General features: G+C 43.8%; 1 protein-coding gene across 1 annotated transcript in view; it reads right to left on the reverse strand.

Moving 5' to 3' along the window:
- OSBPL10 (oxysterol binding protein like 10) overlaps window positions 1-27,347 on the reverse strand; it is a 381,121-nt gene that overhangs the window by 114,211 nt on the left and 239,563 nt on the right. The window contains exons 5-6 of the mRNA XM_003483138.4: window positions 25,560-25,770; window positions 8,434-8,588 (exon numbers count right to left, since the gene is read on the reverse strand). Coding sequence (XP_003483186.2) covers window positions 8,434-8,588; window positions 25,560-25,770 — 366 coding nt within the window. The remainder of the gene's footprint in view (window positions 1-8,433; window positions 8,589-25,559; window positions 25,771-27,347) is intronic.

The following is a 27,347-nucleotide window of genomic DNA, read 5'->3' on the forward strand; positions in this document are numbered from 1 at the left end:
GATAGCAAGGGGGAAGCGGAGGCAGTTGTAAAGTTTGGGCCACATTGTTAGAAAGAGAATAACTACCCAATTTGACAGAACACTAAAATTGATCATAGCACATGGCTACAATCTCTTCAACTATTTGCCTCTGGTTCAGATCTGACTTTCTCCCTTTGTGGTAACAGGACTGATAGGAAGGCAGCAAGAAGAGGAAGAGGGGGAGAGAGGGTAAGTGGGGGAGGAAGAAGAGGAGAGAGAGAAGGAGCCGGGAGGGGAGGAGGAGGGGGAGGGAGAAAGGGAGAGGGCAATGGGAGGGGGGAAGGGGGAAGAAGGGGAGGGACAGGGAAGGACAACCATAACTAAACACTGCAGTGTTTTAAAGCCCTCAGGCTCCCACAGTCAATGTGACACTGTCCTAGCACGCCCTACACCTCCCCAACTGTAAGGTGAGCCTGGGGGCTTTCCACGCACCCCACCTCTCTCTCATAAAGCAACACCAGCTAAGAAACGAAACTTATTATCACCAGAAAGGAAGAGGAAGAAGGAAAGGAAAGAAGGGAAAAAAGTCCTTGAAAAATACATAACGAAATGAAGCCCCCACACTGCACAGGAAATTATGCTGTCAGGCCTATAGTCTCAGAGAGCTCATTAATTCAGCCAGAAGCCAAGTTCAAGAAGCCCTTGAAAAATGCATACAAAGCTTAGGCTTATGGGTGATGGTGTTTGCTATTAATTTGTTAAGAAGAAAGGAGGGCAGAAAAAAGCCTTTTCTGTCAGCCATGGGAGACACCAGAGCCTGTGTGAGCCCCACAGAAACACACCTCCACATTCCCCGCATCTCACAGGTGGTCACAACAGCCGCGGGGCCACCGACCACCAGCAGCTCCCTGGTGCTGGCAACCTAACCTGGAAACACCACTTGGCTAAAGACCGTTTCTCCCGCTTCTAAACCCAAGATAGCAAAAGTAATAACTATTGTGAAAAAAAGCACAGGAGTTAATAAAATAAACTGAGTATCTTAGCTCAGGCCAACAAAATACCACAGACTGGTTGGTTAGTCTCTTACAGTTCCGGAGGCTGGGAGTCCAAGACCAGGGGCTTCTGGTGAGGGCTCTCTTTCTGGCTTACAGACGGCTGCCTTTTGCTCTATCCTCACAGAGTGGAGAAAGAAGAGAGGTCTCCCTCTTCTCCTCTTATAAGGCTACAGTCCTATTGGATTAGGGCCCCCCTTATGACCTCATTTAAACCTTAACTGTCTTCTAAGACCTAACCCTCAGATACAGTCATATTGGAGGTTAAGGCTTCCACATAGGAATTTGTGGACAGGGAGTTGCACAATTCAGCTCACAGTACTGAGCTATGAAGATCTGCTAAACTTAGGAGTCCTTCATTCAATGGTCAGCACAGAGTAGCTCAATTAATGTTTGAAGAATGAACACATAACTGAGAAGATGAATAATTACTACTTCCTATGCTAGGATCAGAGCAAACTTGTGAGGAAGCAACTTGTAAAGGTTCACTCCTATTGCTGCGTAAGACAGGATTCTTTCATTCTAAAGGCTGAATATTGCTGCAGAGGCACCGGTTCGATCCCCAGTCTGGGAATTTCCATATGCCACAGGTGCAGCCCTTAAAAAAAAAAAAAAAAAAAAAGGCTGAATAAGAATCCATTGTAGATTTATACCACATTTTCTTTATTCATTCATCCATTTGAGTTGTTTCCACCACTTGGCTATTATGAAAAATGCTGCTGTGAACACTGGGGTACAAATATCCCAGGAACCTTCCTAGAGGTTTTTTTTTTTTTTCATTAAATACACAAAAATGCTATTTTCTGGATCATCAGTAGTTCTGATTTTTTGAGAAACCTCCAGGCAGTTTTCCAGGAGCCTGTGTCTTTGAGGCCATCTGGAGTGACTGCAACAAACCTGAGACCACGCACTGGTAGAATTCTTATTGGGTGAGAAAATTAAATGGAGCTATTGCTTGAGCTACTAAATGTTGGCGTCTCAGTCATTGGTAGCTAAAAGAATCCTCCTGGATGCAGGAGATGGTGTGGTATATAGGAAAGGGTACTGGCTTGGGAGAAAAAGTCTAGAAATCCATTTTGCCTCTATCACGGATCAGGAGATCTGGAACTTTAAGCAAGTCTGTCAGAAACTCCATTTTGGGGAGTGGCCATCTGACCCCTAAAGACTATTCTAAGATTTAATGACTCAAAGGTCAAGGAGGGCAAAAATGTCTGTCCTATAAGATCTGGGAAGAAGACGCAATCAACTCTCTGATGACAGGACGGGAAGTGGAGTAGGAAGGGGTAATCATATCACCACAGACTTACTTGTAACAAAGTGCAAATGTGATCATAACCAACAACATTTCCTAGTACAGCAACCATTTAGAACTAGACTTTGCAGAGTTAGCACAGAATTCACTAAAATGACTTTCAACCATTATAAGGAAATATGCTCAAACAGGTGACAACAAATAAGTGTCAAATATTTTCAACAAATCTGTAAGGTTAAAAGTTTGTGTTGGAGTTCCCATCGTGGTGCAGCAGAAACAAATCCCACTAGGAACCATGAGGTTGCACGTTCGATCCCTGGCCTCGCTTAATGGGTTAAGGATCTGGCGTTGCCATGAGCTGTGATGTAGGTCGCAGATGCAGCTCAGATCTGGCGTTGCTGTGGCTGTGGTGTAGGCTGGCAGCAGCAGCTCTGATTAGACCCCTAGCCTGGGAACTTTCATATGCCGAAGGTGCGGCCTAAAAAAGACAAAGACCCCCCAAAAAATTAAAAAAATAATAAATACATAAAAGCTTGTGTTAAAAGAATTATCCAGGTGTTCCCTGGTGGCTCAGTGGGTTAACGACTCAGTGTTGTTCCTGCTGTAGTGCAGGTCTGATCCCTGGCCTGGGAACTTCCACATGCTACTTCTACAGCCAAAAATTTAAAAAATAATAAAATTTTTAAAAGAACTATCCAAAGGATCAAAACAGCGTATTACCTAATTTTCAAAAACCTGTCACCTGTTTCTTAGGCTCAATCAACATCTATCAGGTAGATGGATTTTTTTGTGTTTTTTTGGTTTGTTTGTTTTTGGTTGTGACCGAAGCACTCAGAAGTTCCCAGGCCAGGGATCGAACCTGCACCAGAGCAGTGATCCACAATAGTGCAGCAACCCACTGCAGTAACACCAGCAGATCCTTAACCTCCTGCATCCCAGGAGAACTCCTACAGGTAGGCAGATTGATGTATGTGGAGGTGGGGACCAAAAAATGATAAAAATGGTTGAGAGGATTAGATGGGTCAGCCTTCAAGTTGAGTGTCAGGGTTTCAAAACCGACAGCTTTATATGTTAAGTGGTTCAAAAGTTCAGTGCAAGAACAATTAACCAAGGGCATAAAAATTCTTGAGACAAAATTCAGCAAAATCTTTTCTGTTTCTTTGTTTTATTTGTAAAACAATTTCCTCCTGGGGAAGGGGGGATTATGACATGCTTCCTTGAAAATTAAATTCTGCAATTTTCTAACCAAAGCCCATCTGGCTAATTTATATGCAGACCCAGTTCGTAGTACTTAGGGGTATTATGAGAAGTCTTCCTGCTAGATGTGGGTGTGGGGTTGTGGGGTGTGTGGTCTCTTAATAGCATTGCTGCCACTGTGATTCAGACAATTAACCAGGCAGTCTTCTAAACAGTCAACTCAGGGGTTGATGGGAGCTGACGGTGAGCTCCTGAGAAGGGCTTCAAGACCCCTGCTTGGAGGGCCCAGGGAGGGATTAATCGGACTGACTCTTCATCTCATCCCCAGGCCAGGGCTAGGTGTCTGGGCACCACAGAATCGCCTCAAATGATTAACACAGCAGGCATTACACTAAACAAAGGAAGTCAGACTCACTGAGAACACACCACAGGACTCCATTTACATGGCGTTCCAGAAAAGGCAAAAACTGAGAGGACAGAAAACAGATGAGCCATTGCCGAGGGCTAGAGGGGGAGTTCAATATAAAGGAAGAGAAGGAAGTCTTGGAAAGGGATGGAACCGTTTAAACGAATCAAAGTAGAGAAGTGATACCATCGGATTTTAAAGGGTGAGCTTTACTACTTATGAATTACACCTCAAGAAACCTGACTTTGAAGACAAAAATTAAGGTTTTTGTCCCTCCAAAAAGGCGGGTAAACATGGTGACATGTGAGGTGTCATTCAGGATTGTCCCCATGTCACTCTCTGCTTTCTTATTCCAATAGCCCAGCCAGTCAGGAGCCAGCGCTGGGCATGGACACCACTCCAAGTATTTCCATCAGAAAGGGATCTGATAGGGGAACTAGGTGCTTACAGCAGCCCTGGTCTGGAGGAACAGAAGCATCCCCTTAGACTTTTTAATCCCAGGACACAGCATTGCAGGTGCCCTTGGTCAAAGTGTTGGGAAGCTGCTGCCATGGCCCCCACAACAGCCTCTCCAGCCAATGCAGGGCGCACAGAGGCCCCAGAACAAGGAGTCTGGCCACTGCACCCGCCTCTAAACACACACCCGTGACCTCATCTGCCAGCAGCACCAGCAGGAGGAATCTGGCCTCCAGATCAGCTTCCAGATCTCACACGAATGCACTGAGGAAACTGTCGTGCATTATGAGGCATCACTGGGAGAGAGCCTGAGACAGGAATTTGAGTTGTTAGGTTTCCAGTCGGGAATGTTGATGAAGGTCAAGAGAGCCAGGCCCAGTGTCCCTCTGTCCTGAAAGAAGACATCCTTCGACAAAGAAAACATAGCACAAACTTTTTTCTGTCTAAGCTTGCATTTCAAGCGGTGTTCAGAGAGTTGAAATACTGTTCTACTGACAGGGAAACCAAGACCCTAACTCATTGCATTATGGAAGAATATTTCATTTTCACATGCAGTTAGCTCCAGCCCCAGGAGAATAAAATGTTGAGATTACTGCATTTGATAACAGAGCCAAGCACAATTCTTACTCATGGATTAAATACACACTGGCCTTTGATTCTATTCTGTTGAGAATGAGACAGAGCTTGAAAACACATTCATTTTCCAGATATCTCTAAGTTACTTCATGGTAAGCCAGAACCAGGGGAAGGGAGTGTGACACTGTGATTTATGATTAAAATACATATATTTGCTTTTTTTGGCCATGCCCATGGCATTCACAAGTTCCCAGGCCAGGAGCTGAACCCATGCCACAGCAGTGACAGTGCCAGATCCTTAACCCACTGAACCACTGGGGAACTCCTGTATTTGATTTTTGTTCCTATTTTGGCCACAGAGCTCCTACAACCCTTGGAATTAAGAGTTGAGAGAGATAAAAAGTGTCTTTTGTTATGTTAATGGATGGCTTCTAGAAAGCCCCTAGGTCTCCGAAGGAGGGAGATGGTTACCAGCTGAGCCAATCTCCTAAAGAGAGGGTTTGAGCTTTGGGTTTTATCTGCTGACTTCGGAAGGGGAGAGGGACTAGAGGTGCTTTCATCACAGGAGAACCACCACTGGTCAAGAATTTAATCCATCATGCCTATGTGATGAAGCCTCCATAAAAACCCTGAAGAAAAGTGTTCTGAGAGCTTTCCAACTGGTGAACGCCTGGAGGTGCGGGGAGGGTGGTGCAGGGGCGTGGAAACTCCGAGCTCCTTCCCACATCCCTTGCCCTAAGCATCTGGTCCATCGTTCCTGAACGACATCCTTTAGTATAATAAACTAGTAAATGTTTCTCTGCATTCTGTGAGCTGCTCTAGCACATTAATCAAGCCTGAGGAGGAGGACATGGGAGCCTGGTTGGTCAGAACCAACCACAGGTTGACGCAGCACAGGTGACACAAGCACAGGTGACACCCTGGACTTGTGATGGTATCTGAAGTCGGGAGCCAGGGGTGGTCTTGTAGGACTGAGCCCTTAACCTGTGGGATCCGATGCTTTCTCCAGGCAGACAGTATCAATATTGAGTTGAACTGTAGGATACCCAGTCTGTATCCAATGAGAATTGATCAAGTTAACTGCTTGATGGCATTAAACACACACACACACACACACACACACACACACTGGAGTGAGGTACCTTTTATATCCTAATTTATGCCCCTAAAGACCTAACATGATCCAAGCAATAAACCAGAAGATAATTTTTAGCTAAAGTACCACCATCACTACAATGCTTGGTCTCCCAATGACCACTCAACATAGTATCTAGATACTCTATATCGAAAGGGATAAGGAACCTTCTCACAGGGCATTGTTAACCTTTAAGAATTTCACTTCATTCCTTCTTGGGTTTCTCTCCAAACTGTACCAAAAGGAGGCCATGGAGATATTTTCCTTTTTCCGACAGGAAAACTATGGTGTGGCTATGGCTAACTTCTTCAACTACTACCACCAGGAAAAAAAAAAAAAAAATGACAAAGCACAAAGCCTAAAATGAAAATTGTATCCAACCCATACTAGCTGTTTGGGTTGCAACAATCATCTACCCGAGTCATCCCTGGAAAAAATGAGGGAAGTCTTTTCCAAAGAATTCGAATTCATCCTTCTCAGAAAACAATCACACCTGTAACACACCCATAGGCCTCTCACTGCTTTAAGGGATTTCCAGAAAATATCTTCTGCTGTTCTAACAAAACGATTAAGAGCAAAAACAACTGGAAATTAACGATTATTCCTAACTTAAGGGGAAAAAAGTCCTGCCTAATTCTTTTCCTTCAAGCCTTTTTTTTTTTTTTTTTTTTTTTTTTTTTGCCACACCCACAGCATGTAGAAGTAACAAGAGCCACAGCAGTGACAATACCAGATCTTTAACCCGATGTGCCACCAGGGAATTCAGTGTTTTTAAAAAGCTGAACTTGGGAGCTAGCTATGGACAGTAATACGTTATCTTCTGCCGATGCTACTGAATGGCAAAGCAAAGTGGGCAATAAATTTTTTTGTAAAAAGAATAGACCTGGTTCTCCAACTTCAGGGTTGGAGGAAGCACCTATAGGAAAAACAGAACACACACTACGAGGGACTCAGAATGAATCAGATCACCAGCCCCAATAATAAGCTTATTAGGTTATAGCCCCTGTTAAGTTTTGCCCAAGATGCTACTGGAAATGAGGATCTTAACAATTATTTCTCAAGATCTAATAACTTCTCTACTCTTTTAATTTCCCTCTAGAGTGAGATTTAAGTATGTGTGTTACAGTATAAATTCCTAAAGGTTCTTATCCAAGGGAATGAAAGGGATTGTCGTTCTCAGCCCCTTGGCAGCTAAGCACCCCTCCTCAAACATTCCCCCACCCGAGTTTCTCAAAAAGCTACCTGAGAGCAAGGCTCCAATCATTTTCTCAGTTGCCAACTTACCTTCCAACACATCTACATGTCAGCTGCAAGTGTTTTCCAACCTGAAACTTGGGGTATAGGTAGCAGCAAATGTCTTTCCAAATCTCCCATCCCCCACCACCTCATAATGCACAAGGCACCTTATAGATGCTGGTGAAATACTCATAGGCAGGCTGATCCTGCCTCTGTAAGACCTAAGCTACCACGTCACCATCAGAGAATAGAATCATGTGAAGCTTGGAGAAACGTATCAGTGGATAACCAAGACCATTGGATTGAAGGAGCTGCCTGAGGACTTGCAACCTTACAATATAGATTTTGTGAGTGTTTTACAATTTTCAGTTGAATTGATTTGAACCGATTTCAATTCAAATGTAGAACCACCTATAACATCCAGGTGAAGCAGGTCCCAGCCTGGTGCCCCAGATGGTGTCAACAGGACACATGCATCCAAAGAAGAAAAACAGAAATTCATTCTTGACACAAGGTGAAATTGACAAAAGGAAGGCTGCATTTGACCTCCCTCCTGCTGCCACTTAGAGGCAGTTAGGAGCATCGTGCGGGCGGATGACAGGGTCCAGGGAGCCTGTGGGGGCCTGGCTGGCTGCTAAGGTCTGCAGGGCTGCTCCTCCTGGACCTGGGCTGCCATGCAATGCCTAGAAAAGTCCCAGCCACTGCCCACGGGCCCGGCCCGGTTCTGCAGCATGCAGGAATCGAGCATGTGAGGCAGGAGCTCGTGTTACTGGCACAATCACACAAAGAAGCCAATTTTCAGGGGAGCGACATAATATATTGTAACTGCTCCCATCATGTCAACAGGAGTGGCCTTAACGGGTGTGTTAGAATTTTCTCCCACTAGATGTGAAAATGACTCCCGTTTCAATGAAAACAGGAGATTTCCCCATCGTTAGGCTCACAATATACCCCACCCACCACCCTGGCACCTGCCAGGCACCAGAACAGAAGTGCCAGGCGTGCCCAGAGAGCCGATTTTCTCTCCCTGGGCAATGCCTCCGTTTTATAATTGGTCTCCTCTTAAAACCCAGAGATGAGCAAGTTACAAATACAATCACTCTAGTTCTGAACAAGCGCTAACACAAGCCACGCAAGTGCTAGGAGAGGACGGCAAGCTTACCTCTGGCTCTGATGGGAAGGTTTGTTCGTCCTCAGCTGAGTTGGGTAAAATGGCCCAGGTGATGCTGGCACTGGCTGATGGCAAAGAGCTGAGTGTCCCATTTTTCAGCTGCTCTGTGGAGTGTGACTTGGGCCCGTGCCATCCCAGGATGTTTTCTGAAATAAAGACTTAGAATGATGCCAAGTATTTTCCATTTACAGCTCAAGAAACATCACTGCCTCACTGTGTATGGAGACCACCTTGAAGTGAGCCCAATTTTAAGTGGACCTGGGTAGATTTAATTGGGACTTGATTTGAATGAGGTACCAAGAGTCAATTCGGATCACCTATTTATAAATTAATTTCCACATCATACCCATATCAGAACCACCACAGGCTGTGATGCTCCCTGTCCTGGGACAAAAACAATTCACATTTTACCAAGGCCATATATCCTTCCTTCCTTCCTCCCTTCCTTTCTTTTTTTCTTCCTCCCTCCCTCTCTCTTCCTTTTTCCTTCCCTCCTTCCTTCCCTCTTTCCTTTTTATCTTTTGGCCATGCCACAGCAGGCATAAGCTTCCATGCCAGGCATCAAACCCCACATCACAGCAATGAGCTGGACCCTTGCAGTGACACCACCAGGTCCTTAACCCACCAAGCCACCAGGGAACTCCAAGGCCATATTTTCTTAAGGGTGTTTTTATTTCTTAAGTTTTTAAAAATATTTCTAAATACTGACAATAAAAAACAGAAGTCAAATTTTATTAGATATGGGCTGCTCAAAATGCAGTTTGAATTCCAGCTGACCATAGAATAGAAAAGACACATCCAGTGTGATTACACAACATGGCCTCAGCCATTAGATGTGTCTGGGGTGGCAGAAGTCAGGAAGCCACATCACTGAGGATGGATGTGGTTATGGCTTTCTAGCAAAAACATTTTTGGGGTTACCAGACTGGTGTTTATAAAGCATTTTTCTTTTTCTTTTTCTTTTTTTTTTTTTTGGCCACACCCACAGCAGCATGTTGAAGTTCCTGAACTAGGGATCAAACCCAAGCCACAGCACTGACAACACTGGATCCTTATCCCACTGAGCCACCAGGGAACTCCTATAAAGCAATTTTCTAAACTTCCCTCAATCCTGAAGGAAAAAAAAAACCACAACCCTTTGTAACTCTCATACAGATCATTTCAAGAGCCATGGGCTATTACAAAACAGCTGTATATGCTTACTAAGGGGGACAGGAGTAATAAGAGGCAGATTTCTTGACCCTATAGCAATTCTGACATTAGAGTAAGAATAGGTTCCAAACAGCTGAATCTGGAGATTCTGTTCTCAGCCCAAGAGCGGGTAAAAGTGATGATGGTAAGGTGGGCTCAAGTGCAGATCTGCCTCATGTGAACTTGAACTTAACCCCTCTCTAGTACTTCAGATGGTCCACCCAGATGGTAATTAATAACTGTTTCAGTAGTTACTCAAAGGAAAAGCTTCAAGTACCCCTAACTTAACCCATGAGGGAATCTGGCTGATGGAAACAAAACAACAGAGGCAGATGAGAGGGCTGTGTATGTCCATACCCAAGCAGATTCTTCCACAAAACCTTTGTTTTTAATTTAAAAAAATTTTTTTAATATTTTTAATCTTTTTAGGCTGCACCCTCGGCATATGGAAATTCCCAGGCTAGGGGTCAAGTCTGAGCTGTAGCTGTCGGCCTATACCTTGCTCAGCCAAAGCAATGCCAGATCGGAGCTGTGTCTGCGACCTACACTGCAGCTCATGGCAACACCAGATCCTTACTTAACCCACTGAGCAAGGCCAGGAATCCAACCCATGTCCTCATGGATACTAACCTGGTTTGCTACCGCTGAGCCATGAAGAAAACTCCCCCCACCCTTTTTTTTTTTTTTTTTTTTTTTTTTAATGTCAAGTATTAAGCTCTGCAGCTTCAAAGCTTCAAGTGCTCCTTGTGGCAACAGGAACATTGTCTAACTGCCTGGTTTGGGAGCTGCCCAGCATCTCCTCATTCTATCCCAGCTCCTTGCTTAGCTCAAGTGAAGCTGTGTTTTTTCCATGTCTTGAATGATTGACAGCCGTTTTGTGTGCCATTTCCCTGCTCATACTGCCATCCTCCAGCTTCTCTATATGGGGAGCAGGTCTCGTGTGTGAATCCTGGAGTCGGCTCCATCACTGCTTGCTCAGAGAGGACCCTGGGGACTTCGCTGGCCACAGCAGCATTGCAGAGGCACCGCTGTCCCATCAGTTTCCTGTCTCTCGCTCTTACAGCTATCTGAACTCACCGTGTTCTTTCATTCACTGCCTGCCTTACTCTTCTCCCTAGAAAGTCAGCTCCTTGAAAACAGGGACAAATACTGCCCTCCCTCACTGCTGTATCCCCAGAACCTAGAAGGCGATCTAGGGAGTATGTGCTCATTAAATCTGTGCCGGATGAGTGAAAGACCATTAAGACGTTCAGAGATGGTCAATTTCAAGAAATGTGTAGGTTTCAAGATGAAGGTAAGTAGAATGGGGATGGAGAGGGACCAGGGACAGAGTGGGGGTACAGGGGTGGTGGTAGGAAGGAGAATTACTGTCTAATGGGTGTAGGGATTCAGTTTTGCAAGATGCAAAGAGTTCTAGAGATAGGCTGCACAATAATATGAATGTATTTAACACTCCTGAGTTGTAAACTTAAAAATGGTTAGGATGGGAATTTTTTTTTCTCTTGCCTTTTTAGGGCCGCACCTGCGGCATATGGAGGCTCCCAAGCTAGGGGTCCAAATTGGAGCCATAGCCACCGGTCTATGCCAGAGCTACAGCAGCTCGGGATCCTTCAGCATGCCAAGTTGTGGTGTAGCTTCGACCTACACCACAGCTCATGGCAACGCCATTAAGACTTTCAGAGATGGTCAATTTCAAGAAGCGAGGCCAGGGATCAAACCCGCATCCTCATGGATGCTAGTTAGGTTCGTTAACCACTGAGCCATGACAGGAACTCCCTAGGATGGGAAATTTTTTGACATGTGTATTTTACCACTTTTTTTTTTTTTTTTTTTTTTTGGCGGGGGGAAGGCATCCCTATATCAGTCTCTGGTATTTTTAAAAAAGTAAAAACTCACAACTAAAATCAAAGGTTGAAGGATAAGCTAAGGATAGATAAATAATAAGGCAGCCAGGGCTGGACTAAGAAAATGAGCCCAGAGTTCCAAAACATTAGAATCTCCAGTAAGAAAACTGTAAAGATTCTTTTTTACATTTTTAAAAAATATAGTTGATTTACAATGTTGTGGGAAAGATACTTCTTAGCTGTCCTGCTAACCAACTCCTGCTCAGAGACCTGAAGTTGGATTCAGAACTTAAATAGTGGGCAGCTGTCTCATAAATATTACTACTTTTTTGACATTTTATTATACAAGTGGTAAATGTCCTCTAGAGTAATTATGAAAGCTTAAAAAGCACTAGGGGGGGAAAATTAGATCTACGCTCCTAGGCAATCAGGACAGAGCTCCATCCGTTACTCCCACACCTCAATTCTGCTTCTCCCTCCCCTTCCCACTATCATTCAGAGATGATGACTAGGAATGGGGCAGGAAGTAGAGTCTGGCCTGGCCATGATACGCAGCATCCTAAGGTAGACCAAGACCAGGATAGTAAGAGGGAAGGCGGCAGTGCACGCTGGGAAATGTAGTCTTCTGTGCATTCGATGGATTCAGAACATCAAAGAACCACTGAGTGAATATAGGAGAGAGGCCCACCTCAGATTAGGCCAGCTACTCTAATCACTGACCCCTGGTTTGGGAGTCTGGACAGACTTGTCTTGAGTTAGGAAAATTCCAAAACAGAGTAATTGAAAATGACTGTAGAGAGCTTGGGAAAAGAAACAGCATCTTCGGAAAGATACTTAGAGGGCTTAGAGGAATGATAGAGCTCTGAAATTTCTAATGTAAGGTGTCTGAGAGAACATCAAGAAAGGAATATCCTGACAATACATAATAAAGTAGCCTCTACGAGAGAAGAACAGAGAGCTACAAGAAGAAAACAGGCTGACGTGAAGGAGATGGAGGCACAAAGGAATTATCATGGGGAAATGAAGTCCACATTAGTAGAATTAAAGGTATCACTGAAATGAGAAAAAAGTAGAATCAACACTGTAGAAAGTCAAGTAAGTAGTGTGTCAAGGGAAGTTCTACTGATTTGTAGCTGCAAAGGGCATGAAAATGAGAGAGAAGATACAAGAGGAGAGGAGATACACAAAAGGGATCCTAAAGTAAAGAGATCAGATCAGCGCAACAGAAACTACAACAATGACAGAAGAAACAGAGCCTCAAGTTCCTTGTGGTGCAGTGAGTAAGGATCTGGCATTGTCACTACAGCAGCTTGGGTCACTGCTATGGCACAGGTTCAATCCCTGGCCTGGAAACTTCCATATGCCACAGGCAGGGCCAAAAATTGTTTTATTTTTTTTTTAATTAAAAAAAAGAGAAAGCAACAGAGCCTGAGTTGAAGGGTCCTGTTGAAACAGCCTGCCACAGTCTAGCAAAACCAATGGGAAAAGACTCACATCTATGAGTTCCCTGGTGGTACAGCAGGTTAAGGATCTGGTATTGCCACAGCTGTGGTGCAGGTTCAATCCCGGGCCTGGAAACTTCCGCATGCTGCAGGTATGACCAAAAAAAAAAAAAAAAAAAAAAAAAGACTCACATTTAGACACAGCTTGGCAATGCTTTCTTAGGCTTTTTATTACTGAAGTTTCAAACACATACAAAAATAGGATAGTATAATGAATGCCTGGCTCATGAAGTTTGGCAACATTTTGGAATTTTTTAAAAAATGAGGAGAAAAATTTTCCAATCATTTAGGCAGAAAAGTTAGATTTGCCTTAAGGGAAAAAAAAAAAATCAAGCTAGTCTTGGATTTTTCTAAAATACTAAACACCAGAAGGTGAACAGATGAAGAGAAGAATGCAAATAAAAGTCTACAGATCTGGAGGATAATGCTTGCCTTCAGCCGAATTATCTTTCCTCCGCTTTTTAGAGCATTTATTGAGCTCTTGCTGGGTGCCAAGAAATATCACATGAAATGTACATATATTAACTCATCTAACCCTAATGATGACCCATGAGGTAGGTCCTACTATTATATCCACTTGACAGTAAAGAAACAAGAGGCACAAAGATTTGCTTAAGTGTAAGGTATAGAATGGAGATGAAAACCCAGGCCACCTTGGCCCCAGAGTTTATGCTCTTAAATTCCACACTGTAGGTACTGGTATCAAAACAGACAGACAGACCAATGGAACAGAATAGAGAATCCGGAAATAAACCCTGACACCTATGGTCAATTAATCTTTGACAAGGGAGACAAGAACATCAAATGGGAAAAAGAAAGTCTATTCAGCAAGCATTGCTGGGAAACCTGGACAGCTGCATGCAAAGCAATGAAACTAGAACACACCCTCACACCATGCACAAAAATAAACTCCAAATGGCTGAAAGACTTAAATATACGACAGGACACCATCAAACTCCTAGAAGAGAACACAGGCAAAACACTCTCTGACATCAACATCATGAATATTTTCTCAGGGCAGTCTCCCAAAGCAATAGAAATTAGAGCAAAAATAAACCCATGGGACCTCATCAAACTGAAAAGCTTTTGCACAGCAAAGGAAACCCAAAAGAAAACAAAAAGACAACTTACAGAATGGGAGAAAACAGTTTCAAATGATGCAACTGACAAGGGCTTAATCTCTAGAATATATAAACAACTTATACAACCCAACAGCAAAAAAACCAATCAATCAATGGAAAAATGGGCAAAAGACCTGAATAGACTGTTCTCCAAAGAAGATATACAGATGGCCAGCAAACACATGAAAAAATGCTCAACATCGCTGATTATAAGAGAAATGCAAATCAAAACTACCATGAGATATCACCTCACACCAGTCAGAATGGCCATCATTAATAAATCCACAAATAACAAGTGCTGGAGGGGCTGTGGAGAAAAGGGAACCCTCCTGCACTGTTGGTGGGAATGTAAACTGGTACAGCCACTATGGAGAACTGTTTGGAGACACCTTAGAAATCTGTACATAGAACTTCCATATGACCCCGCAATCCCACTCTTGGGCATCTATCCGGACAAAGCTCTACTTAAAAGAGGCACATACACCCGCATGTTCATTGCAGCACTATTCACAATAGCCACGACATGGAAACAACCCAAATGTCCATCGACAGATGATTGGATTCGGAAGATGTGGTATATATACACAATGGAATACTACTCAGCCATAAAAAAGAATGACATAATGCCATTTGCAGCAACATGGATGGAACTAGAGAATCTCATCCTGAGTGAAATGAGCCAGAAAGACAAAGACAAATACCATATGATATCCCTTATCACTGGAATCTAATATCCAGCACAAATGAACATCTCCTCAGAAAAGAAAATCATGGACTTGGAGAAGAGACTTGTGGCTGCCTGATGGGAGGAGGAGGGAGTGGGAGGGATCGGGAGCTTGGGCTTATCAGACACAACTTAGAATAGATTTACAAGGAGATCCTGCTGAATAGCATTGAGAACTTTGTCTAGATACTCATGTTGCAACAGAAGAAAGGGTGGGGAAAAAAATGTAATTGTAATGTATACATGTAAGGATAACCCGACCCCCTTGCTGTACAGTGGGAAAATAAAAAAAATTATAAAAAATAAATAAATAAATAAATAAATAAATCTCAGACTTCCAAAAAAAAAAAAAAAATTTCCACACTGTATGCCTTCTCAGCAGCACTGCAGAGACTCAGAAAGTATTCTACCTTCTGGTGTAAAAAAAGAATCAAGTACATATCCCAAAATACGTAGAAAAGAAACAGAATTAAGAACTCAAGATGGGAGTTTCCCTGCGGCACAGCAGCTTAAGGATCTGGCACTGACACTCCAGCGGCTTGGGTTGCTACTATGGCACAGAATCAGTCCCTAGCTCAGGAACTTCCACAGGCTTCGAGTTCACCCAAAACAATAACAACAACAACAACAAAAAGAACTCAGGCCTGGGTAAGTCATATAAAAGGATTGGTGGTGAGCACTGAATGCAGTTGGACCCAGAGCTGAGCAGGTCTGGGACTCCGGAGAGATAAAAAGACATTTGCCTTGAGATAAAATTTAAGTCATGAAGATGCTCAGTAATCAAGGTAAATGGTATGTTCATGCAGTATTTTGTAAATCAAAATTAATGCCAAGGGAGTTCCCCGGTGGTCCTGTGGTTAGGACGCAGCACTTTTACTGCTATGGCCTAGGTTCAGTTACTGGTTTGGGAACAAAGATCCCATGTCCAAGCCATTACATGCAGCAGCCAAAAAAAAAAAAATACAAAAAAAAAAAAATGTCTTAAATGACTCAGTTTCACTTGCTTCATCCTATCTACACCCTGTAAAATCCTATCTTTAAGATTTTGCTGTTTTTGGAGTTTTGGTCATGGCTCAGCAGTTAACGAATCTGACAAGCATCAATGGGGATGCAGGTTCAATCCCCGGCCTCACTCAATGGGTTAAGGATCCAGCATTGCCGTGAACCATGGTACAGGTTGCAAAAGTGGCTTGGATCCCACGTTTCTGTGGCTGTGATGTAGGCCAGCAGCTGCAGCTCCGATTTGACCCCTAGCGTGGGAACCTTCATATGCCGTGGGTGCGGCCCTAAAAAGCAAAAAAAAAAAAAAAAAGACTTTGCTATTTTGCTCATCCTGGATTTTTTTGCATTAATTTTGGCTTAAAAATACTGCATTAAAATATCATTTATCTTAATACTTTGACACCTTTAAATGTGTGCTCACAGTGGGCACTTTACTTACCTCACCCTGTCCAAGCCCTGTAACTGAATCTAAATGCTTTTTATAAAAGTGATTACTCAACTGAATATTAAGTCAAAACTACTGTAAAGAGTTTTAATCATCATCATCTATTATTAAGCAATACTTTCTTTTAGCCACACCTGTGGCATGTGGAAGTTCCTGGGCCAGAGATCAAACCTGCACCATAGCAGTGACAATGCGCAATCCTTAACCCACTCCTTCACAAGGGAACTCCTAAGTGATAATACTAAAATACTAAAGACGATAGCCCCTATATTATATAACCAAAAATTGGGAAGAATATCAGGGAAACAAAGGAAATTAAAGTATTCTGAGTCTGGAGTTCCCATTGTGGTACAACGGGATCAGTAGCGTCTCTGCAGCATCAGGATGCTGGCGGGGCGCATGAGTTAAACAATCCAGCATTGCTGCATCTGTGCTATTGGTCACAACTACGGCTTGGATCTGTGATCCCTGGCCTGGGAACTCCATATGCCATGGGGCAGCCAAAAAAGAAAAAGAAGACTTGATTTTGAGTCTTCATCATGAAGGGAGAGAGTCAAAAAAATAGTATGTCATTCTTGATTTTGATAATTAGAAAAATACAAGTTAAAAAATCCTTGTGAAAAATGTAATATAACTAATACTAGAACATATATACCTATTTTTTCCCGAAACACTAAAGAGTAAAAGAAATGCAAATTGCATAGCAAAATAAGAGAAAACAAGAAAAGCAGCACAGAAACATGAAAACAAAAAGCATGACAGACTAACAAAAAAAGAAACATCAGTGTGAGGAAGAAAACAAAGGGACTGCATTACTCTTCTGAAAGAAAAGATTCTCAAGACTACATGATAAAACAAGATGCAAGTTGGGAGTTCTCCTGTGGTGCAGCAGCTTAAGGATCACTGCAGTGGCTTGGGTCACTGCTGTGGTGTGGGTTCAGTCCCTGGCCTGGGAACTTCCACATGCTGTGGACATGGCCAAAAATATAAATACATTTTAAAAAATGCAAGTCTAAGCTAGATTTCATTAATACAAAGACATCAATTTTCACCTTTTTTTTTTTGTCTTTTTGTCTTTCCTAGGGCCTCATCCATGGCATGTGGAGGTTCCCAGGCTAGGGGTCTAATCGGAGCTGTAGCTGCTGGCCTACACCACAGCCACAGCAACACCAGATCTCAGCCACAGCTCATGGCAACACCACCAGATCCTTAACCCACTGATCAAGGCCAGGGATGACACCCTCAGCCTCATGGTTCCTAGTTGGATTCGTTAACCACTGAGCCACAATGGGAACTCCAATTTTCACATTTTAACATCTCTTTGAAATTGGAATTCATCTTACACTCGATGTGCGTCATGGTTCAAGTGGCAGCTTTCTCTCTTTTTTTTTTTTTTTGTCTTTTTGTCTTTTCTAGGGGCACACCCGCAGCATATGGAGGTTCCCAGGCTAGGGGTCTAATCGGAGCTACTGCCGCTGGCCTATGCCAGAGCCACAGCAACGCCAGATCCGAGCTGCGTCTGTGACCTACACCGCAGCTCAGGGCAATGCTGGATCCTTAACCCATTGATCGAGACCAGGGATGGAACCCGCAACCTCATGGTTCCTAGTTGGATTTGTTTCTGCTGCCCCACGACAGGAACTCCAGGCATCTCTTTCTTAATGGCACAAAGGCAATTGGTGTGCTTTACTACTGATATGTTTGACAGGTGAGAAAATATGCCTCACCTATAGAAAGTCACAGAAGGTCAAAAGGAGAAAGACGGTCACCAACATACCAGCAAATACAAATGCAAAGAAGACGGGGATCCAGTATTGTCATGTGGTTGCTGAGTGGTTGGCAATCAAGTAGCTGCATGTTAATTACCTTTCACTTTCTGGTCCACCCTAATGCTTGAGACTGGGAGACTGCCAAAGATGATCCAACAGAAGTGAGGAGGAAGGCAAAGATCAGGGGTCCACCAAATGGGAAACCCAGTCCTTCCTTCCTTTCTTTTTTTTCTTTTCTTTTTTTTTTTGTGGCTGTACCCTTGGTATACAAAAGTTCCCAGGCCAGAGATCGAACCCATGCAACAGCTATAACCAGAGTCACAGCAGTAACAATGCTGGGTCCCTAACTTGCTGAGCCATCAGGGAACTCCCAAACACAGTCATGAAACCAGGCTTCAACACACACCTGTGTCCCCCCATGCAACAAGCCTTAGTCGACACAAAAACCCCAGGAAGGAAAAAACTGTAAATGTTCTGGTTCCTAGAACCAAACAGAAGCAGAAAGAAAGCTTAGCCGTAGGCTTAACAGTCTGACTGTGGAACTCTCTCTGTCCTTGGCCTCAGTTGACGTCTTGCTTCAGAGCTGGAAGTTGCAGTGCCAGGGCTGTGAGGCCTCTACCCAGAGGCCAGTAACAGGTGAAGGCACCTGGAAGGTCCCTCCCCCTTCCTGGAACACAGTGAATGCACGTCTCTCAGGTTCAATCAACTGGAGAGGCTTTTCCCCAAATGGAGTAATACTGACAATTCACAAACGTAGGAAAAACAGAAGGCATATTTACAATGAAAAGCTACCTACCTCCTTTCTTTAGGAAAAAGTTGCCACTCAACAATTCGCTCAGACAGTTGTAAAAAAAAAAAAAAAATCCACCCATTTGAAATATCCTGCAATGCTAGTTTTACCCTTTTCTCAAAATGCTATTTACTGAAGGAATCATCACATTTCTATCTTGGCTTTTAATCACAAAATAAGGCAAGGGGACTTATATGGGATGCATTTTCACCAGAAGTAGCATGTATCAGGAAAGAAGGTATAAGAGACTGAGAAAGGCAAAGGGGAGTGGAGAAAAGAGACACTGAGGATCTGAAGACGTCTCTGATAAAAAGGGAAGCACGGCAGAAGGAAAAAGGCAACCAGCTGGAAAAGCCACTAATAGTCCCTAATTATAGTCTCACCTATTTGACCCTTTTGGCCAAACCCCAAAATGGAAAGAACAAACGCAGCTGTCGTATTAACTGACAATCCCCACAAACCTTAGAAAAAGATGAAAAAGTTACTGGAGGGCAAGTTAGGAGAAGCACGTTACATTCTTCTGTAGTTCTCCTCTCTTCAATCAACTACAACGTGTCTTGATCTCTGGCCCTGATTTATGTCAAGGGCACTGCAATGTCCCAAGGCTCTGATCCCAAGTTCTCTCCTAACCCGCCCTTCACCCACCATTCACTGGCATCCAGCTCTGACCAGGCATTAGAATGTGCCAGTCTGGAGTTCCTGTCGTGGCTCAGTGGTTAACAAATCCGACTAGGAACCACCATGACATTGCAGGTTTGATCCCTAGCCTTGCTCAGTGGGTTAAGGATCTGGCGTTGCTGTGAGCTGTGGTGTAGGTTGCAGACGTGGCTCGGATCTGGTGTTCCTGTGGCTCTGGCGTAGGCCGGCAGCTGGAGCTCTAATTCAACCCCTAGCCTGGGAACCTCCATATGCCACGGGAGTGGCTCAAGAAATGGCAAAAGACAAAAAATTTTTTAAATTTTTAAAAAAATAAAATGTGCTACTATTTAAAATAAATAAATAAATAAGAATGTGCCAGTCTGATCACAAGTGTCTGCTCTTTCAACTATGTTCCCTAGATCCAGGCTGCAAGAAAGGATCTACCCCCAAAGCACAGACAACAGAATACTCTAGACTCGGTTCCTGCTCCATCCATCCATCATATGCCTCCATCAAGATGCTGCAGTAGGAGTTCCTATGATGACTCAGCAGAAATGAGCCCAATTAGTAGTATCCATGAGGATGTGGGTTCAATCCCAGGCCTCACTCAGTCGGTTAAAGATCTGGTGTTGCTGTGAGCTGTGGTGTAGGTCACAGACATGGCTCAGATCCTGAGTTGCTGTGGCTGTGGTGTAGGACGGCAGCTGTATCTCCAATTTGACCCCTACCCTGGGAACTCCCATATGCCGAAGATGCAGCCCTAAAAAACCAAAACAAAAAAAAAAACAACCCTGTCTAACACAAGCCTTGACCCAAAAGCTTACTTTATTAACTTTAGCTACAAACTTCTCCATAAACAAGTTAAATGAAGCATTTCAGCCCAGCTTATCTTAGACGTAACATCGGAGGCAGGTCCAGGAGCCTGAAATGCGTAGGTGGGAGCAGATGAACACTCAAGTAGTTCTGGACCTCTGTCCAGTTGCTCTACATGTCTGACGTAAAATCAGCATCAGGGAGCAACGTTTGCAAACAAAGGCTTCAGAGCCAACACACTCCCCAGAAGTATGCAACGAAAGCCTATAGAAGATATGATGCTGCAAGACCACAAATGAAATTTTGATTCAGAAAAGGGGCAGAAGGAAAACAAAAATCAGTGAAGGGGTCAGAAAGCAGAGAGACTTCAAGAACAACAGCCGTGGATCTCGGATGCGCAAGGTTCTGCGCCACCCTGCCCCTTGCACACCTAGAGGAAACCCTGACAGGGTTTGCTTTGAGATTTTGATTTCCATCAACCCAGCTTGGCACTCCTCGGATACAACCATTATGTTTTTACTGGTGGGAGTCAGGCTGCTATGGCCATTATCAACCTTAAGAGCCCTCAGGTTCTAAACAAAGGCATTTTACGGTGACACTCTTGAGGTCACTACATTCTCTTATTCTGCTCCCTGGAGATTCTAGAATTCTGTTTTAATTGCAGGCAACTATGATGCTTCAGGTGCAGGAAGTCATTCCATTTTTTCCCCCCAAATGTGTGGTGTGGCATAGATTTAATCAACACAGTCAAGATGTTTTAAAACCTAAAGGGCTAGGTTATGTGGAATATACTTTTTTAATTTTTTAATTAACCATTATTTTTGTATATAATGTTTTTTTTCCATTATAGCTGGTTTACAGTGTTCTGTCCATTCTCTACTGTACAGCAAGGTGACCCAGTTACACATGCATGTATACATCTTTTTTCTCACATTATCATGCTCCATCACAAGTGACTAGATATAGTTCCCAATGCTACACAGCAGGATGGAATATACTTTTTTAAGGGTTAAGAAGAAAAGGAAACAGAAGTTCCTGCTGTGGCACAATGGGATCAGTAGTGTCTCTGCAGCACCAGGACGCAGGTTTGATCCCCAGCCCAGCACAGTGGGTTAAAGGATCTGGTGTTACTACAGCTGCGGTTGCGATTGTAGCAACTGTGGCTCTGATCCCTGGCCTGGATCCGCCAGAGCCTACAAGGCAGCCAAAAAGAGAGAAGGGAAAAAAATAACCCTTATGATGCTTTGCTTCAAGCTCTATTTGCCAGGGGTAGACAGGGACGACAAGGAGACAGCCCCATGGCTGGCATAAACGCAGAGACACTGCTCAGTCTCCTCTCCCCCACAAATAATCCCATTTCAACCTGTCACCACACATGGAATTCCCCCATGAGCTGTGTCCCTCTAGGACCCTTGAAAACAACAGAGACACGATGAAAATCAGCAAAGAACAAAAATTAGAAATTTGCTAGAAACCAGCCCTGAAGAAAAAGATGTAAGAGATTCATTTTAGGACTACGAAAACAGTTGAAGTTTCTATCTAACCTTCTCAGGAAAAAAAAAAAAAAAAAGCTTCTCAGAAAGAGCCCATTTAGTAGCAGAGGCTGGAAGGGTGATCTGGTGTGAGAGGGATGGTAGTAAACTTGAAAAGCACCCAGCCTAAGAGATTTGTGCCCAAGACCCGCTGGGGTCACAGAGGCTCAATCCAGATCAGAAAAAGTCAGAGAGTCTCAGAATTAGAGTCTCACTTTTCAAGCAGAGAAGAGGGAAGGAGAAAAGCAGGCTGGGTGCCTTCACTGTGTGCCTAACCATATCCACCTCTCCCAGCCTGGATCCCGAGCCTGAACATTTTTCTTTTGTTACAGAGGACATTGATAGAGCAATTGGTAAAGTTTCGTTAGGTCTGCAGATTAGGAATAGAATTGTATTCATATTAATTTACTGATTTTGACCACTATGCAATTATTACATAGGAGAGTATCCTGTGTGTGTGTGTGTGTGTGTGTGTGTGTGTGTGTGTTTTTAAGGCCACACCTGCAGCATATGAAAGTTCCCAGGCTAGGAGTCGAATCAGCACTGCAGCTGCCGGCTCACACCACAGCCAAAGCAACCCCAGATCCGGGCAGTATCTATGACCTATACCACAGCTCATGATGACACCAGATCCTTAACACACTGGGTGAGGCCAGGGATCAAACCCGTGTCTTCATGGATACTAGCCAGTTTCATCACTGCTAAGACTTTTTTTAAAAAGGAAATATATACTGAAATACACAAAAGTAAAAATATATATCAAGTTTGCACCTTGTTCTTAACTGGCTAGAATACTAAAATAGGCTTATATATACAGAAAGAGATGGTGACGAAAATGTCATAAAATGGTAGCATTTGGGGAACTTGGAGATTTTTGAGCGTTTTTCATATTATTCTTGCCATTTTTCTAGAAGTCTGAAATTATTTTCCAAAAATGTAAAGAAAAAAATAAATCCAATCCTTCCCTGAGAAACTTATGATGTGAGCAAGACAGGGTTCCCTGGCCCCAGTTTGGGGGAACCTGGAGTGCACTGAGTGGGTTGTTCTAAAATGAACAAAGGACCCCAGGCTGCAGAAGGCATTTTCCCACCCCTTGCCTCAGCTCTGCCACATAGCTGTGTGGCCTCAGTGAGACATTTAACCACTCTGAGCCTCATCATCTCATCCACATGATGGGCATACAAATACCTACTTGGTGAAGGTTTCAGAAAATGTGTAGAAAAAGCCAAACACTGATAGAATCAGAACTCAGTAAATGATAGTGGGTAGCAAGGAAAGACACCCAAATTACCTTACCTTTATACAGTCTGCTCGCTTTTAACCTCAGTGAAGCGGGTGGGGGGCGGGGGTAGAGAGGACCAGAGGGAAGCAGGAAGTAGAGACCATCCCTCATAACCCAGCTCTACATTCTACCACCTGAACTGCCTCGTTTCCCATCAATTAAGTGAACCCTGGGCAACAAAGCTCAATGAGGCTTCAATTCATCTCAATTCTAATACTTTGTAATTATATCTGACATGAGCAATCTCAAGCCATTTTCACCTTTATCATGTAATTTAATCTTCTCTAATACCTTTCTATCTGCTTATCGATTAAACCCTCCTTCAAAAGGATCGGAGCATCCTACAAGAGTTTATTATTACCTCTAGCTGCTTGATAAAGAACTAGAAATGGAGTTCCCACAGTAGCACAGCAGAAACGAGCCCGACTAGTATCCATGAGGATGCGGGTTTGATCCCTGGCTTTGCTCAGTGGGTTAAGGATCCCGCGTTGCTCTGGCTGTGGTGTAGACCATCAGCTGCAGCTCTAATTTGGCCCTTAGCCTGGGAACTTCCATATGCTGTGTATTCCAGAGAAATGCTTGCACAGGTCCACGAGGGGACACATGAGGGGAGGGCACCTGCTGCAGCCAGGTGGGTGGGGCAGAGAGCAGGAGGCTGCATACAAGAGAGTGTAGGGTGAAAACCTGGGGGACGAACCCTACAGGCAGAGTTAGAGATAGTGGACTAGGTGTTCCCGTCGTGGCACAGCAGAAAGGCATCCAACTAGGAATCATGAGGTTGAGGGTTTGATCGCTGGCCTCACTCAATGGGTTAAGGATCTGGCATTGCTGTGAGCTGTGGTGTAGGTCACAGATGCGGTTCGGATCCCACGTTGTTGTGGCTGTGGTGTAAGCTGGCAGCTGTAGCTCAGATTCGACCTTTAGCCTGGGAACCTCCATATGATATGAGTGCAGTCCTACAAAGCAAAAAAAAAAAAAAAAAAAAGCCGACTAGATGCCACATGGCAGGGGATCTTAAAAACACAACACTGAACACTGAACTACACCCCAGGGAACTATACTCAATATCTAAAATAGGTGGGTGTTTTCTCATTATGGGAATTTCTACAAAAGATCTCATTCTAAATGAAGTGCTTAGGAGTTCCCTGGTCATGCAGAAGGGTTAAGGACCCAGCACTATCACCACTGTGGCTTGGGTCCCAGCTGTGCCATGGGTTCAATCCCTGACCCAGGAACTTCTGCAGGCAATGGTCAAAATAAGTAAGTAAACAAGTAAATAAATAAACTATTTAGTCCCCATGTGAACTATATGTAATATGCTATGATAAACCATAATGAACATGAAAAAGAATATATATGTATCACTGAGTCGTTCTGCTGCATAGCAGAAATTAACATTGTAAATCAACTGTATTTCAATTAAAACAAACAAACAAACAAACAAAAACACTGAGGGCAAAATTCACAAACAGAATGAAATGCAGAATGGGGTGCCAGCAAGTCAAAGCAGAGTTCCGCAGTATCATATGAACAGGTTAAATTGTTCATAGGATGGCACATGGCTAATTGGTAAAATAGAAATAAAAATCTATCTCAAGCTAGGTTGGGAAGGAAGGAGGGATAGAGAAGCACTTGGATAAAGGGAGAGATGGATGGATTTAAAGAAGAAAGCCATAAAAGAGAAGAAAATAATGCTACTTGCAGCAACATGGATGGAACTAAAGACTCTTACCAAACGAAGTCGGTTAGGAAGAGAGAGACAAATACCGTATGATATCTCTTATATCTGGAATCTTAAAATACGGCACAAATGAACCTATTTACAGAAAAGAAACAAACTCATGGACTTGGAGAACAGACCTGCAGTTGCCGAGGGGGAGGGGGAGGGAGTGGGTTGGATTGGGAGTTTGGGGTTAGTAGATGCAAACTAATGCATTTGGAATGGATAAGCAAATGAGATCCTACTGTGTAGCACAGGGAACTATATCTAATCACTTGTGATGGAACATGATGGAGGATAATGTGAGAACAAGAATGTATCTGTATGTATAACTGGGTCACTCTGCTGTACAGCAGAAATTGGCAGAACGCTGAAAATCAACTATAATAATTAAAAGAAAAAAAAAAATAAGGAGTTCCTGTCGTGGCTCAGCAGAAACAAATCTGACTAGTTTCCATGAGGACGCAGGTTCGATCCCTGGCCTCCATCAGTAGGTTAAGGATCCAGTGTTGCTGTGGCTGTGGTATAGGTTGGCAGCTGTAGCTCCAATTTGACTCCTAGCCTGGGAACCAGCATATGCCATGGGTATGGCCCTAAAAAGGCAAAAAGAAAAAGAAAAAAAAAAGGAAAAAAGGAAAAGAAAGGAAGGGAAGAAGGGAGGAAGGAAGAAAGGAAGGGCACCCACGCGCACCCCCAGACCAAGCTTATCTGCTAAGACAGGGCAGCAGGTGGGGAGGGCTTACCTGAGGCCCCCGGCCTGTGGCTGGGCTGGGCTGCATGGTGCACACTCTGCTGGAGCAGGCTGAGGCACTCGCCGAGGCAGCTGAGGGTGGCCGCCGAGGTGGCTTTCAGGAGCAGCAGGTCCTGGTCCAAGGAGGTGAGAGGGCCAGAACCTGGCAGAGACTCAATGGCATGCACGAGGTTCTTCTGTTGTCCTTCCACCTGGCTCATCATCTATGGGGAGGGAAGACAGCAAGCAGGTGAGAAGAGGAAGCCCTCCCCTGGATAGGTGGGGGGCCAGCACTTAAGCCACAGGAGTAGATAAAAATACAAAGAGAAACTATCCCACCCAGACTACAAGCCACAGGAGTAGGAAACAGCAACTCGAAGGGCACTCAGTGAATGTCCATCCTTGGATGATGAAGTCCTGGGTGAAATCTATCCAGGTCTATCTACCCAAATGCAAGCCTCTGCAGTTCCATTCATAGGAATTTTTCTTTTTTTTTCTTTGTAGGGCCGCACCCACAGAATATGGAAGTTCCCAGGCTGGGGGCCGCATTGGAGCTGCAGCTGCCAATCCATACCACAGCCAAAGCAATGCCAGATCTGAGGCACATCTGTGACCTACACCACAGCTCACTGCAACGCTGGGTCCTTAACCCACTGAGTGGGGTCAGGGATCGAACCCACATCCTCATGGGCACTTAACCTGTTGCGCCACAACAGGAACTTCTTCACAGAAGAATCTGGGAACTTTAGAGCTGAAAGGGACCATCAGGGACATATGGGCATGTCATTTCACAGATGTCCTAAAAATAGAAGTTGTGTAACCATATTTAAGGTCCTTGGACTGTACGGAAGGTTATTGAGACAGTGGACAAGTGTGGCTTTGCCTCAGATCAAGGTTAATTCCTTGCTTTCCGCCCCCAGTTCCAATCCTGGCGGTTCTATGCAAAGTTCAAGAAACAGAAGTGAGATCTGGGGCTGGCATTTGTGGGAGTGAGACCAGAGAGAAGCCAGTGCTGACCTACTCTGACTCCAAAATGCTGCAACAGTCCGGACTTCCTTAACACTGTGTTGAATGCCAGGAGGGGGAGAAAAACCAGGAATTCCAGAGCCAGCCCTGCTCTATGGCTGAAGCTGTAACAAACCAGAAACCATGTGTTGTTGCTTGGCTTCAAGTCATAAGCTAGACAGGCAGTAGACTAACCATATCTCTGAATGGACAAAAATGAGGAGAAAGGAACTCAACAACTAGAAAAGGACTTCACTGGTTAGCTTGTGGAATTCATCTCCCTCCTGTTTTACAAAACTTATCTCACTGAACAAGGTGACTGCCTACATTGCATGGCTAGGAAATAAACAGGCTTGCTGATACATGGAGTGGCTAAATCAGCCAAGGTCAGCATCAGAGGCAGGTATCAACTCTCATTGTCCAGACTCTGGTCCACAGTTCTCTAAGTGTCCCCCATAAAAGGTGTCCTTTACCTGAAGCAATAGCTCCTACTTTGTTGCTGTCATCCCTGGAGTTACCATCAGGATGCCACCAGCTAAGGAGAAGCAACAGTTCTTTAAGGACCACTGAACACAAAACTCATCCCATGCTTGAGCTTATTTTTCTATTTTCTTTTGAAGACAAATATCTGCTGTTTTCTATCATTCTGTGTAGTCATCCATTTTTTTAAAAAAAAAGCTCCTCTACTGTAATCCTACTTACCAAAATAGGTGCCATTACTTCAAGAACTTTTTTTTTTTTCCATTTATATGGAGTATAGTTGACTTGCAATGTTGCATTAGTTTTAGGTGTAGAG

This window comes from Sus scrofa, chromosome 13 (genome assembly GCF_000003025.6).
Source record: "Sus scrofa isolate TJ Tabasco breed Duroc chromosome 13, Sscrofa11.1, whole genome shotgun sequence".
NCBI classification, from domain to species: Eukaryota; Metazoa; Chordata; class Mammalia; order Artiodactyla; family Suidae; genus Sus; species Sus scrofa.